Source organism: Palaemon carinicauda, chromosome 21 (assembly GCF_036898095.1).
Source record: "Palaemon carinicauda isolate YSFRI2023 chromosome 21, ASM3689809v2, whole genome shotgun sequence".
Taxonomy (NCBI): Eukaryota; Metazoa; Arthropoda; class Malacostraca; order Decapoda; family Palaemonidae; genus Palaemon; species Palaemon carinicauda.
In genome coordinates, this window is record NC_090745.1 from 411182 (window position 1) to 424385 (window position 13204).

General features: G+C 31.7%; 1 protein-coding gene across 1 annotated transcript in view; it reads left to right on the top strand.

The window, feature by feature from the left end:
* LOC137614611 (uncharacterized) overlaps window positions 1-13204 on the top strand; it is a 36794-nt gene that overhangs the window by 10972 nt on the left and 12618 nt on the right. The window contains exons 2-7 of the mRNA XM_068344311.1: window positions 1-318; window positions 1709-1848; window positions 3839-3963; window positions 7434-7500; window positions 11608-11775; window positions 13084-13197. The exon at window positions 1-318 is cut by the window's left edge and continues 428 nt beyond it. Of these exons, the coding sequence (XP_068200412.1) occupies window positions 1-318; window positions 1709-1848; window positions 3839-3963; window positions 7434-7500; window positions 11608-11775; window positions 13084-13197 (932 nt within the window). The remainder of the gene's footprint in view (window positions 319-1708; window positions 1849-3838; window positions 3964-7433; window positions 7501-11607; window positions 11776-13083; window positions 13198-13204) is intronic.

Sequence of the window (13204 nt, forward strand, 5' to 3'; positions counted from 1 at the left end):
TACAAAAGAAGAGCAAAAGAGAGATACAAGAGAAGAACAAAGGGAAGATGCTACAGAACAAAGGAGAGATACAAGAGAAGAACGAAGTAGAGAAACAAGAGAAGAAAAAAGGAGAGAAACGAGAGAAACAAGAGAGGAACAAGGGTGAGATACAAGAGAACATAGGAGGGATACAAGAGAAGAACAAAGGAGAGATACAAGAGAACGAGGTAGCGATACAAGAGAAGAACACAGGCGCTTTGGAGAGACAGGAGATGGACGATTCCGAAGTGGAGTTCCTGGGAGACTTCAGGCCTGAAGATGGCGATGATCGATATGGTAAGAAAGAGCTACGCTTTAGTATCGTTGTCATTTTGATTCCACATTTCAGAATGTTGTAATTTTAGTGTCATCTATAAGTGGGCTACTCTCCTCTTGGTAAGGGTAGAAGAGAGACTTTAGCTATGGTAAGCAGCGCTTCTAGGAGAAGGACACTCCAAAATCAAACCAGGGTATAAGAGAGACTTACGCTGTGGTAGGCAGCACTTCTAAGAGAAGGACACACCAAAATCAAACCATTGTTCTCTAGTCCTGGCCAGTGCCATAGCCTCTGTACCATGGTCTTCCATTGTCTTGGGCAAGAGTGTGGGTACACTCGGCCACACTATTCTATGTAATTTGTCCTCCTCTTGTTTTGTTCAAGTTTTTATAGTTTATATAGGAAATATTTATTTTAATGTTGTTACTGTTCTTGAAGTCTTTTATTTTACCTAGTTTCCTTTCCTTTCTGGACAATTTTCCCTGTTGGGCCCCCTGGTCTTATAGCATCCTGCTTTTCCAACTAGGGCTGTAGATTAGGAAGTAATAATAATAATAATAATGTGATTGTGTTTAGAGTTTATGTTATGTAGAATGTCCTTCCACTCCCGTGTTCTTATGCTTTTTCTATGCCAGTCTATACTCACAAAATTTTCGTAGCTAGTCAAGTCATCGTCTTCTCCTCTTCCTTCCACTGCCTCGGTTCCAATCCCTAGGGACCCATTATGTTATTCTTAATATCCATCTATTATCTGTCATTCTTATAAAATGTTCTGCCCATGTCCACTTATATTTCTTACATGTTTTTAGAATATACTCTACTTTAGTTTGCTCTCATATCTATATATATATATATATATATATATATATATATATATATATTTATATATATATGTATATATATGTATATGTATATATATATATGTATATGTATGTATGTATGTATATATATATATATATATATATATATATATATATATATATATATATATATTGACGGATTGGGTTTAAGGCCATGGATGAACTGTCTCTTCTTCGGCTTTTACTCCTGATGCTTGGCGGCTGGCGGTTGATCTTACTAAAATTAGTATGGACCGGCAGGGGTCACTTGCCTTAGTTAGATATGCACAGCCCATCACAAGGAACTGGCTATCCTTTGATGTATGTAGGCAATGAATCCTTTATGAGGCACTTTGCGTCAATAGGCGTAGGAGAGGAGATGAGGATATATATATATATATATATATATATATATATATATATATATATATATATATATATATATATATGTGTGTGTGTGTGTGTGTGTGTTCGTTGTTTATGTGTAGATATAATATAAAAGGATAACGATGACCTATTTTTACACCTGTTTCTATGGCTATTACAGTATTTCAAATAATCCATATTTCAGTTGGATACTGCACTGACGCCGTTGTGAAGATAACACCAGGAAATACGAGAGACTTTTGGTCCTATGGTTACGTCGAATTAAAGGAACCTTATCCAGCCAATTGCAGTTTGAAGTATATCTTTACAACGAGAACAAATACGGTAAGTGACCTCGCCGGGTGTGTCAAGTCAACTATCTACTTTACTTTTATTTATACCAGATGCTAAGGTTCGAGTCCATGACCGGGCTTAGGTACTTATCGTGATGAGAATTTCTCCGTGGATCCTTGTGAAATTAACAATAAATGGTATTTGCGGTTTGTTCAAGTATATATATATATATATATATATATATATATATATATATATATATATATATATATAAATAAATCTATATATACTGTATATGTATATATATATATATATATATATATATATATATATATATGTATATGTACCTCTGTATATATACAGTGCATATAGAAAGATAGATAAATATATACATGTATGTATGTGTCTCATAGTCAGCCATGTAGGCCTGGGTCTTCCACCTCTTCTAGTGCCTTCTCGACCCCAGTTGAAAGTTTGGTGAACTAATCTCTCTTGGGGAGTGCTAAGAGCATACCCAAACCATCTCCATCTACCCCTCATCATGATCTCATCCACATATGGCACTCGAGTCATCTCTCTTATAGTTTCATTTCTAATCATGATCTTCCATTCAACTCCCAAGTATTGATTTCAAAGTTTAAGATAGAGACGACTGGTGAAATATAACTGAGGCCCTTTGCATCAATAGGCATAGGAGGAGATGATGATGATGATTTATGTATGTATGTATGTTCATATAAACTGCAAATACCATTTAGTGGCATTTATTCAGCCCAATCAAACTCCAATCTCGTAATTCCTATTGTGATAAGTACCTCTGCCGATCCAAGGGTTCGAACCTTAGCATCGAGTACTAGTAAATGAATTCGATATTGAAGGTTATTTGTGGTTTATTTGAAAAAATATTAAAATCCTAAGTGAAAGTGATAGAATTATCATTAAATATATATATATATATATATATATATATATATATATATATATAGGTATATATATATATATATACAGTATATATATATGTATATATATACACATATATGTAAATATATATATATATATATATATATATATATATATATATATATATATATATATATATATATATTCCTTCCAAGGGACCGGCTCTCAATCTGTATTTATTTTGTTGAATATCCCATACTTAACTTTTAACTTGATTGTGATTTGTAATTTTTTCAATTCATATAATAATCATAGATTGACACTTTTTGAGAAAACAGTCCTGGTATTCATTACAGAATTTTTTATACATCAATTCCAGCCTTCGAATTTCTATGTTTGAATATGTATAGTAATAACAGATTGACACTATTTTGAAAAAACCTTTCTTGTTACTCCTTGTTTAATTATTAACACATCAGTTCCAGCTTTTGAATTCCTAATTTTCAATTTGTATAGTAAACACAGATTGACACCATTTTGGCAAAACCAAATTCTAGCCTTCAAATTTCTATTTTCAATTCGTATAGTAATGAGAGATTGACACTATTTTGGCAAAACATTCGTGTGACTCCTATCTTAAGTATTGAGTTCCTCTCTTCAAATTCTCCTTATTTTGTTCAGTAGCCACTTTCCTCATAGTAAGGGTAGAAGAGACTCTTTATCTATGAAGCAGCTCTTTTAGGAGGACACTCCAAAATCAAGCCATTGTTCTCTAGTCCTGGATAGTGCCATAGCCTCTGTACCATGGCTTTCCACTGTCTTGGGTTAGATTTCTCTTGCGTGAGGGTACACTCGGGCACACTTCTGTCTTATTTCTCTTCATCTTGTTTTGTTAAATTTTTGTAGTTTATATAGGAAATATTTATTGTAATGTTATTACTTTTCTTTAAATATTTTATTTTTCCTTATTTCCTTTCCTCACTGGGCTATTTTCCCTGTTGGAGCCCCTGAGCTTATAGCATCCTGCTTTTCCAACTAGGGTCGTAGCTTAGCAAGTAATAATAATAATAATAATAATAATAATAATAATAATAATAATAATAATCATAATAATAATAATAATAACCGTTTTGCTTCACAGGCTGACACCTTCGCCAAACATGGCTTCAAGGTCACAGGGACTTTCGTTGGCCCAAATATTCATTACACCACCTGTGATGAGACTGATTACGTTGTGCTGAACGACACGGAGGGCATCGTTTCAACGTGGGTACTTCTATAGTTTTATTATTAGTTTTAGTTTAGTTGATTTTTAGGGAGATATTACACACACATTAGTGATACAAGAGATTTTGTTTAATCCTGCTTTTTTTTTTTTTTTTTTTTTTAGGTACCCTGTTAAAAAAACACTGTTCTCATCCGTATTTCAGTAAAATACAGGTGACCATTATTTCTACACTACTTTGTTATTACTTTTTTACTGGTTGGTGACCGTAATATTATTCCTTTACAGTCAGTATATCCGTTTTTAAAATGGTAAATGCCTGGCAACATTTATGCCAGGATTTTTACCGTTTTTTTACGACAAATTTGTAACCGTGTAGTTTTATTATTAGTTTTAGTTTAGTTAGTTTTAGTGAAGCATTACATGCACATCAGTGATACGTGAGGTTTTTTAATCCTGTTTCCAGATAATGAATAAGGTACACTCGTGCACACTTCTATCTAGTTTTTCTTCCTCTTGTTTTGTTAAAGTTTTTATAGTTTGTTATAGGAAATATTTATTTTAATATTGTTACTATACTTAAAATATTTTATTTTTCTTTATTTCCTTTCCTCAATGGGCTATTTTCCCTGTTGGGGCCCCTGGGCTTATAGCATCCTGCTTTTCCAACTAGGGTTGTTGCTTAGCATTTAATAATAATAATAATAATAATAATAATAATAATAATAATAATACAGTTAGCTTCATTAATTCCGGTACACTTCACGGAAATTTAAGGAGACGTCACTGTAGCGTAATTAATGAAGCCAACTGTACACTGTTAAAGATTTGCCGTAAAAAAAATATAAAAAAAATGAATAAAAAAACCGGTTAAAATCCTGGAATAAATATTGCCAAGCATTTACCGTTTTAAAAACGGATATGTCGACGTAAGTCAGTGATGTTACGGTCACCAATTTGTAAAAGATAATAACAAAGTTGGGTAAAATTACGGTCGCCTGTATTTTACTGGAAAAAAAACCAAGAGGAAAAGATATAAGATAGAATAATGTTCCCGAGTGTACAGTTATTATTATTATTATTATTATTATTATTATTATTATTATTATTAGCCAAGCTACAACCCTAGTTGGAAAAGCAAGATGCTATAAGCCCAAGGGCTCCAACAGGGAAAAATAGCCCAGTGAGGGAAGGAAATAAGGAAATAAATAAATGATGAGAATAAATTAACAATATATCATTCTAAAAATAGTAACAGCGTCAAAACAGATATGTCCTATATAAACTATTAACAACGTCAAAATCAGATATGTCATATATAAACAATAAAAAGACTCATGTTGCCTTCATTAATTCCGGTACTCTAGTGTCTCCTTTGCTTCCTATGAAGTGACCCAGAATTTATGAAGCCAACTGTACTCCCACGTAGATAATAGATTTATTGTGATGCCGCTGATAAACAACAGTATTCTAGTGTCTGTATTTACTTTTTAAATTTTTCGGAACTTTTAATTATATAAAATTCTGCCCAGTATCTAATTTATTGCTCCATTATTTTTTTTTTATGCTTATTTATATGTTTTTAGGTCTTTATTTATCAAGACACATTAGCGTATTATTTTTACTAATTAATAAGCGAAGTCCTTTTTTATATTATGACAAGATTACACCATTCGTGTAGTTTAGACACCAGTTTTTTTTATTTATTGTTCTCGGGGTAATATATATATATGTATATATATATATATATATATATATATATATATATATATGTATATATGTATATATGTATATATATATGTATATATATATATATTTATATAAAAATACAACATATTTATGTGTATATAAATGCATAAATATAAATATGAATATATATATATATATATATATATATATATATATATGTATATATAAAATACAACGTATTTATGTGTATATATATGCATATATATAAATATATATATATATATATATATATATATAAATATATACACATAAATATGTATATTTATGTATATACATACATATATATATATATATATATATATATATATATATATATATACATATACATATATATATATATATATATATACATATATATATATACATATACATATATATATATATATATATATATATATATATATATATATAAATATATATACATATACATATATATATACACACACACACGCACACCGGTCACTTGCTCTTTATTGTAGAGGGGAGTCTGTTCTACTAACTCCATCTATGGGAAAGTTATGAAAGTTATTTCTTATTTACTGGTCCTTTGATGAGACGGTGTAAAGGACAGTTGATCGATTGCCGCTCGCACCAGACCGTCATGATTTGTTAGGTGCTAACATTTAATATTTTACAGAGAGGGTGACTTTACCTTGCTCTCGAGCCTGCTTATGTAAAAGGTTTAAAAGCCGCTCATGCATGGCTGAGGCAAGGGACTTAGATATTGCCCTAGCAAGCAGGATAATGCTCTAGAGACTGACCATATATGCATATGATTAGTGTCCAATTCCCCCCTCCATTCAAGCTAGGACCAGGGAGGGGTAGGCAGTGGCTACTGATGACTCAGCAGGTAGTCGATAGGGTCCCCTAAAGGATGGAGAGACTAACGAGTTTGAGCGGGTCTCGAACCCCAGTCTGGCGATCACCAGGCCGGAACGTTTCCAATAATCCTATGCTGGTCGATGTGATAACGTCCCTGCCTGGTGAACGCCAGACTGGGGTTCGATTCCTGTTTAAACTCGTTAGTTTCTTTGGCCGCTACAACCTCACCATCCTTGTGAGCTAAGGATAGGGGGTTTGGGGGACCCTATAGATCTATCTGCTGAGTCATCAGCAGACATTGGCTGACTCTCCTTGGTCCTAGCGTGGGTGGAGAGGGACTTGGGTGCTGATCATACGTATATGTGGTAAGTCTCTAGGGCAATGTCCTGCTCGATAGGGCAATGTCACTGTCCCTTGCCTCTGCCATTCATGAGCGGCCTTTAAACCCTAATCCTATCCTTCTCTGGGATTGGATAAGTATGGGTACATGCACTCAATTTCTTTTAAATATTATATATTTTGAAAATACTATACACCGTCACTGATATATCTGAAAGAAGATGAAACCGGATACTAGAAAAAAATAGATACTGTTTATAAGGTACACTCTGGCACACTATTGTATCTAGTTTCTCTTCCTCTTGTTTTATTATAGTTTTTAAAGTTTATATAGGAAATATTCATTTTAATGTTGTTACTATTCTTAAAATATTTTATTTTTCCTTATTTCCTCTCCTCGCTGGGCTATTTTCCCTGTTGGAGCCCCTGGGCTTATAGCATCCTGCTTTCCCAACTAGGGTTGTAGCTTAGCATTTGATAATAATAATAATGATAATAATAATAATAAAAAGATAAGTACTGTAAATAAGATCAGTGGTATGGGAGTTATCGGTCGCTGCATTAAAAAGATAATTTAGTTTTTTTTTTATCTCATTTCCAGGTACTGCGGGGCTAGCTCTACCATCGAGTTCATCACTGGATCGAATTATTTTGAGTTTTCCTTCAAGGTGATTATAAAGCAGTTTTCATCATATTACTATCATTATGATACTATTAGTAATAGAATGATTTATTGTTAACTTGTTCTCATCATTTATTTATTTCCTTATTTCCTTTCCTCACTGGGCTATCTTGGTTTTCCTACTAGGGTTGTAACTTGGCTAATAATAATAATAATAATAATAATAATAATAATAATAATAATAATTATAATAATAATAATAATAATAATGATAATAATACTATCATCCTATTACTATCAATATTACTATCATTATTTTAATTGTCTATTTCTGTATAAGAAACAGATATGAGAGAAACCCCTTAAATTCTCAAACGAATATTTTATACATGACGTTTTAATGAACATCGTTTAGAATTTGCGTCATTGAAATTGGATCATATGGCCCTGTACTGGGCCCAAGGAGATCTTTCAGTGGCAAGATACAACTGGGAGAAAACCTCTCAGAGATTATTATTATTATTATTATTATTATTATTATTATTATTATTATTATTATTATTACTACTATCTAAGCTACAGCCCTACTTGGAAAAGCAAGATGCTGTAAGCCCAAGGGCTCCAACAGAAATAAATAACCCAGTGAGGAAAGGAAATTAAGAAATAAATAAACGATATGAGAAATAATGAACAATTAAAATAAAATACTTCAAACACAGTAGCAACATCAAAACAGGCTCATATGAGTATATATATATATATATATATATATATATATATATATATATATATATATATATATATATACTGTATATATATATATATATATATATATATATATATATATATATATATATATATACTGTATATATATATATATATATATATATATATATATATATATTCGCACATTTAGTTCGGTAGTTAGAATTAATTCAGTTTTTGTAGTACACTATTCCAAGAAACCCGATTTACAAGAGTGCCACATGTCTATTATATCATAAAAAAAACAGAAAACACTAGTTTCAAGGGTTCGTGTGTAAAATATGAGACCCACTTTGCCGTAGAATATTGCATTATATCTCCGAATCACCCATTGACATACTGGAATAGGTTTCTATTTTTCAATTATTTTATTTTTAGAAAAGTAAAATATCTTTTTTTATGGCGTCTCATTAAGTTTAAGTGTTTCATATTACAATATATTTGACCTTATCTTATCGAATTTAAGATAAAGCTTAAATTTGACATATGAAATTTGATCTTGACATCCTTTTGGTATGTAACCTAGACCTTTCATGAAACTTTTCCTTGGCATTTGATGAACTTTAGTCGTGTCATCTTATGGAATTTGACCTTTATATTTTATGGAATGTTATATTTCCATTACTTCTTACTGTTTGTGTTGGACGATGTCATAACGTCCCTGACTGCTGAACGCTATACTGGGGTTAGATTCCCGCTCAAACTCTATAGTTTCTTTGTTCGTTGCAACCACACCATCCTTGTGAGCTAAGGATGGAGGGGCTTTTGGGGGAGCCTATAGGTTTATATGCTGAGTCATCAGCAACCATTGCCTGGCCCTCCTTTGTTCTAGCTTGGGTGGAGAGGGGTTTTGGGCGCTAATCATATGTATATATGCTCAGTCTCTAGGGTATTGTCCTGCTCAACAGGGCAATGTCACTGTCCCTTGCCTCTGCCATTCATGAATGGCCTTTAAACCCTTAAACATTGTCGTTATATATAAATTGACCTTAACATATAAAGGAATTCAATATTTTTCGTTTTTAGAAATTTGACTTCTGTATCATATCGACTTTGATATATCTGGAATCCAGAAAATGCTTTAGATAAACAAAAAAAATCCTTCTTATCTACTTTGAGGTATCAGCTTCGCTAGGGTTTTAAGTAACAATAGATTAAGTAGAGAGAGAGAGAGAGAGAGAGAGAGAGAGAGAGAGAGAGAGAGAGAGAGAGAGAGAGAGAGAGAGAGAGAGAGAGAGAGAGAGATACATATGTACAAAGACGTTTAAAAGCAATATTGATATTAGTAGACGTTGGCAAATATTTTCTATGAGAGAGAGAGAGAGAGAGAGAGAGAGAGAGAGAGAGAGAGAGAGAGAGAGAGAGAGGGAGAGAGAGAGAGAGAGAACATTATACATATGTACAGAGACTTTTTATGAGCAATCATGATATAAGTGGATGTTAGCAAATAGATCTTTTATGAGAGAGAATGAATGAATGATTTAAAGTTTTCAGGCATCCTGACATCTAAGGTTTATGAGAGAGAGAGAGAGAGAGAGAGAGAGAGAGAGAGAGAGAGAGAGAGAGAGAGAGAGAGAGAGATACATATGTACAAAGAGTTTTAAAAGAAGTATAGATATAAATAGATGTTAGCAAATGTTTTTTTTTATCAGAGAGAGAGAGAGAGAGAGAGAGAGAGAGAGAGAGAGAGAGAGAGAGAGAGAGAGAGAGAGAGAGATACATATGTACAAAGAGTTTTAAAAGAAGTATAGATATAAATAGATGTTAGCAAATGTTTTTTTTATCAGAGAGAGAGAGAGAGAGAGAGAGAGAGAGAGAGAGAGAAATACATATGTACAAAGAGTTTTTAAAAGAAATATAGATATAAATAGATGTTAGCAAATGTTTTTTATCAGAGAGAGAGAGAGAGAGAGAGAGAGAGAGAGAGAGAGAGAGAGAGAGAGAGAGAGAGAGAGAGGTTTGGCTGAAAATAATGGATGCCGTAGTTATAAGTAAGGATGTTAATGGCTTTCAACTCCTCTAAACATTTATTCTACAGTTTTTTTTTTCAAAAATATTTAACCACTAGTGTACGCGATCGGTCAAAAATTACGACTAAATATTTAGATGAATATGCATAAACGCACCCCCCTCCCCCCTCTCGCTATGGTTTGACGACTAATCGCCCCCTTACCCTGGACGGGGAGAGACAGAGTAGTTATACGTCTGTTTATATATATATATATATATATATATATATATATATGTATATATATATATATATATATATATATATATATATATATATATATATATATATATATATATATATATATATATATCCAAACACTTGCTCTTTATTATGAAGGTGTTATTTATTTATAATTTGTTCTATAAATTAAGAGAACTCTCCTACTAATCATATACTTGACGTATTTACTTATCGATTATATTACCTACTTATTTGTATATTTGCAGACACTTTACGTATTTACTTATTGATTATTTTACTTATTTGTATATTTGCAGACACTTCACGTATTTACTTATTGATTATTTTACTTATTTGTATATTTGCAGACACTTCACGTATTTACTTATTGATTATTTTACTTATTTGTATATTTGCAGACACTTCACGTATTTACTTATTGATTATTTTACTTATTTGTATATTTGCAGACACTTCACGTATTTACTTATTGATTATTTTACTTATTTGTATATTTGCAGACACTTTACGTATTTACTTATTGATTATTTTACTTATTTGTATATTTGCAGACACTTCACGTATTTACTTATTGATTATTTTACTTATTTGTATATTTGCAGACACTTTACGTATTTACTTATTGATTATTTTACTTATTTGTATATTTGCAGACACTTCACGTATTTACTTATCGATTATATTCCCTACTTATTTGTATATTTGCAGACACTTTACGTATTTACTTATTGATTATTTTACTTATTTGTATATTTGCAGACACTTCACGTATTTACTTATTGATTATTTTACTTATTTGTATATTTGCAGACACTTCACGTATTTACTTATTGATTATTTTACTTATTTGTATATTTGCAGACACTACGTATTTACTTATCGATTATATTCCCTACTTATTTGTATATTTCCAGACACTTTACGTATTTACTTATCGATTATATTACCTACTTATTTGTATATTTGCAGACACTTTACGTATTTACTTATTGATTATTTTACTTATTTGTATATTTGCAGACACTTATCGTATTTACTTATTGATTATTTTACTTATTTGTATATTTGCAGACACTTATCGTATTTACTTATTGATTATTTTACTTATTTGTATATTTGCAGACACTTTTCGTATTTACTTATCGATTATATTCCTAATCATATGTATATTTGCAGAGCCAGGAGAACTCTGTCCGTGCCAAGGGCTTCTACGTCACCATCGAGAGTTACTACCTGTGCGGAGGGCTTATCAATTCGGCTACTCACGGACCCACCGGGGTCATCTCCTCTCCTCTCTACCCGGAAGAGTATCCGCCCAATTCCAATTGCGCCTGGTGGTTCACGGTGGGTTTTTCAAAATTCGAAGGAGGTTATGTTTTCGCTCCTTTTTGTGCTTCTTTGTGCGTGTTTGTTTGTTTGCGAACAGCTTCCTGGTCGCAATTTTAACCGTAGAGTAATGAGACGTGCAGGGGTTAACTGATATGTAAAAATCTAGAAATTAATGAATTTTGGGAGTTGCGAACAGTTTCCTGGCCACAGTTTTAATCGTAGAGTAATGAAACTTGCAGGGGTTAACTGATATGTAAAAAGCTGGGAATTAAATTTTGGAAGGTCAAGGTCAAAGATCAAGGGCACGGTCAAGCAAAATGTCCTATTCATGTGATCAGCCGTAGGTTTAGACATCGTTGTCATAGAGATTTCAAACTTGGTTCATATTTGAGTGTATAAAAATCTACCCCCAATGAATACATGTTAAGGTCAAAGTCAAGGTCGAGCAAAAGGTCGAGAAATGAGCAGCTGAGGCGGAGGTCTGCGCTCTACAGAGGTCCCCTCTTGTAGATACCTTAATTCTCCTGAATATGATATTGAAAAAGAATCGATAACTCATAGAATTGAAATTTAACAAATTTCAAATCTATAAGTTATCGATTCTTGTTCAATATCATATTCAGTGGGACAGAAATGTTTTTAACAAATATTTTTTAATGTTTTTAACAAATGTTTTTATCCGTTTCTCAATTGTAATTTACTTAGAATTATTAATATATATGAGATATTGGATAAACTGGCGTTAATTTCTTATTCTCCTAAGAATAATTTTATGGCCAATTCTTAGATAAATATTACAGCCTTAAGTTGGGGCACTTTTTTTTTCTTTTTTATGAATATCCATATAATTTCATTGTAGTTTCAGTTACGTGTCGTTGTTACAAAGATTTGGTTGTGTATTTCAAGTTTGATTGCATGTTTGTATGTTTAGTTTATATTTCCATTGTGTTTATACGTAACTGTATATATATGTATATATATATATATATATATATATATATATATATATATATATATATATATTTATGTATTGTATGCATATATATTCATATACATAAATATATATGTATACATGTGCGTAAATATGTACTGTATATTTATATACCGGTGTATGTATGTATGTATGTAAATTAATATATATATGTATAAACAAGTATATATATATATATACATATATATATACATACATATATATATGTATATATATAATATTTGTGTTTTATTTAGCTCCAATATCCGATGATCCCTCATATTTTGAATTCCTGAAAATATTGATTTTTCCCTTATATTTTCCTACTGTTTTGCACTGTATCCTTTTTCCAGTCTGGAGATGAGACAACTATCAGGCTGGAATGTCCGGCCTTCTTGCTGGAAGATCAAAAGACTTTTGAGAACGGAACTTCATACTGCGGGGATTACATGAGCATAAGTTACGAGGTAAAAG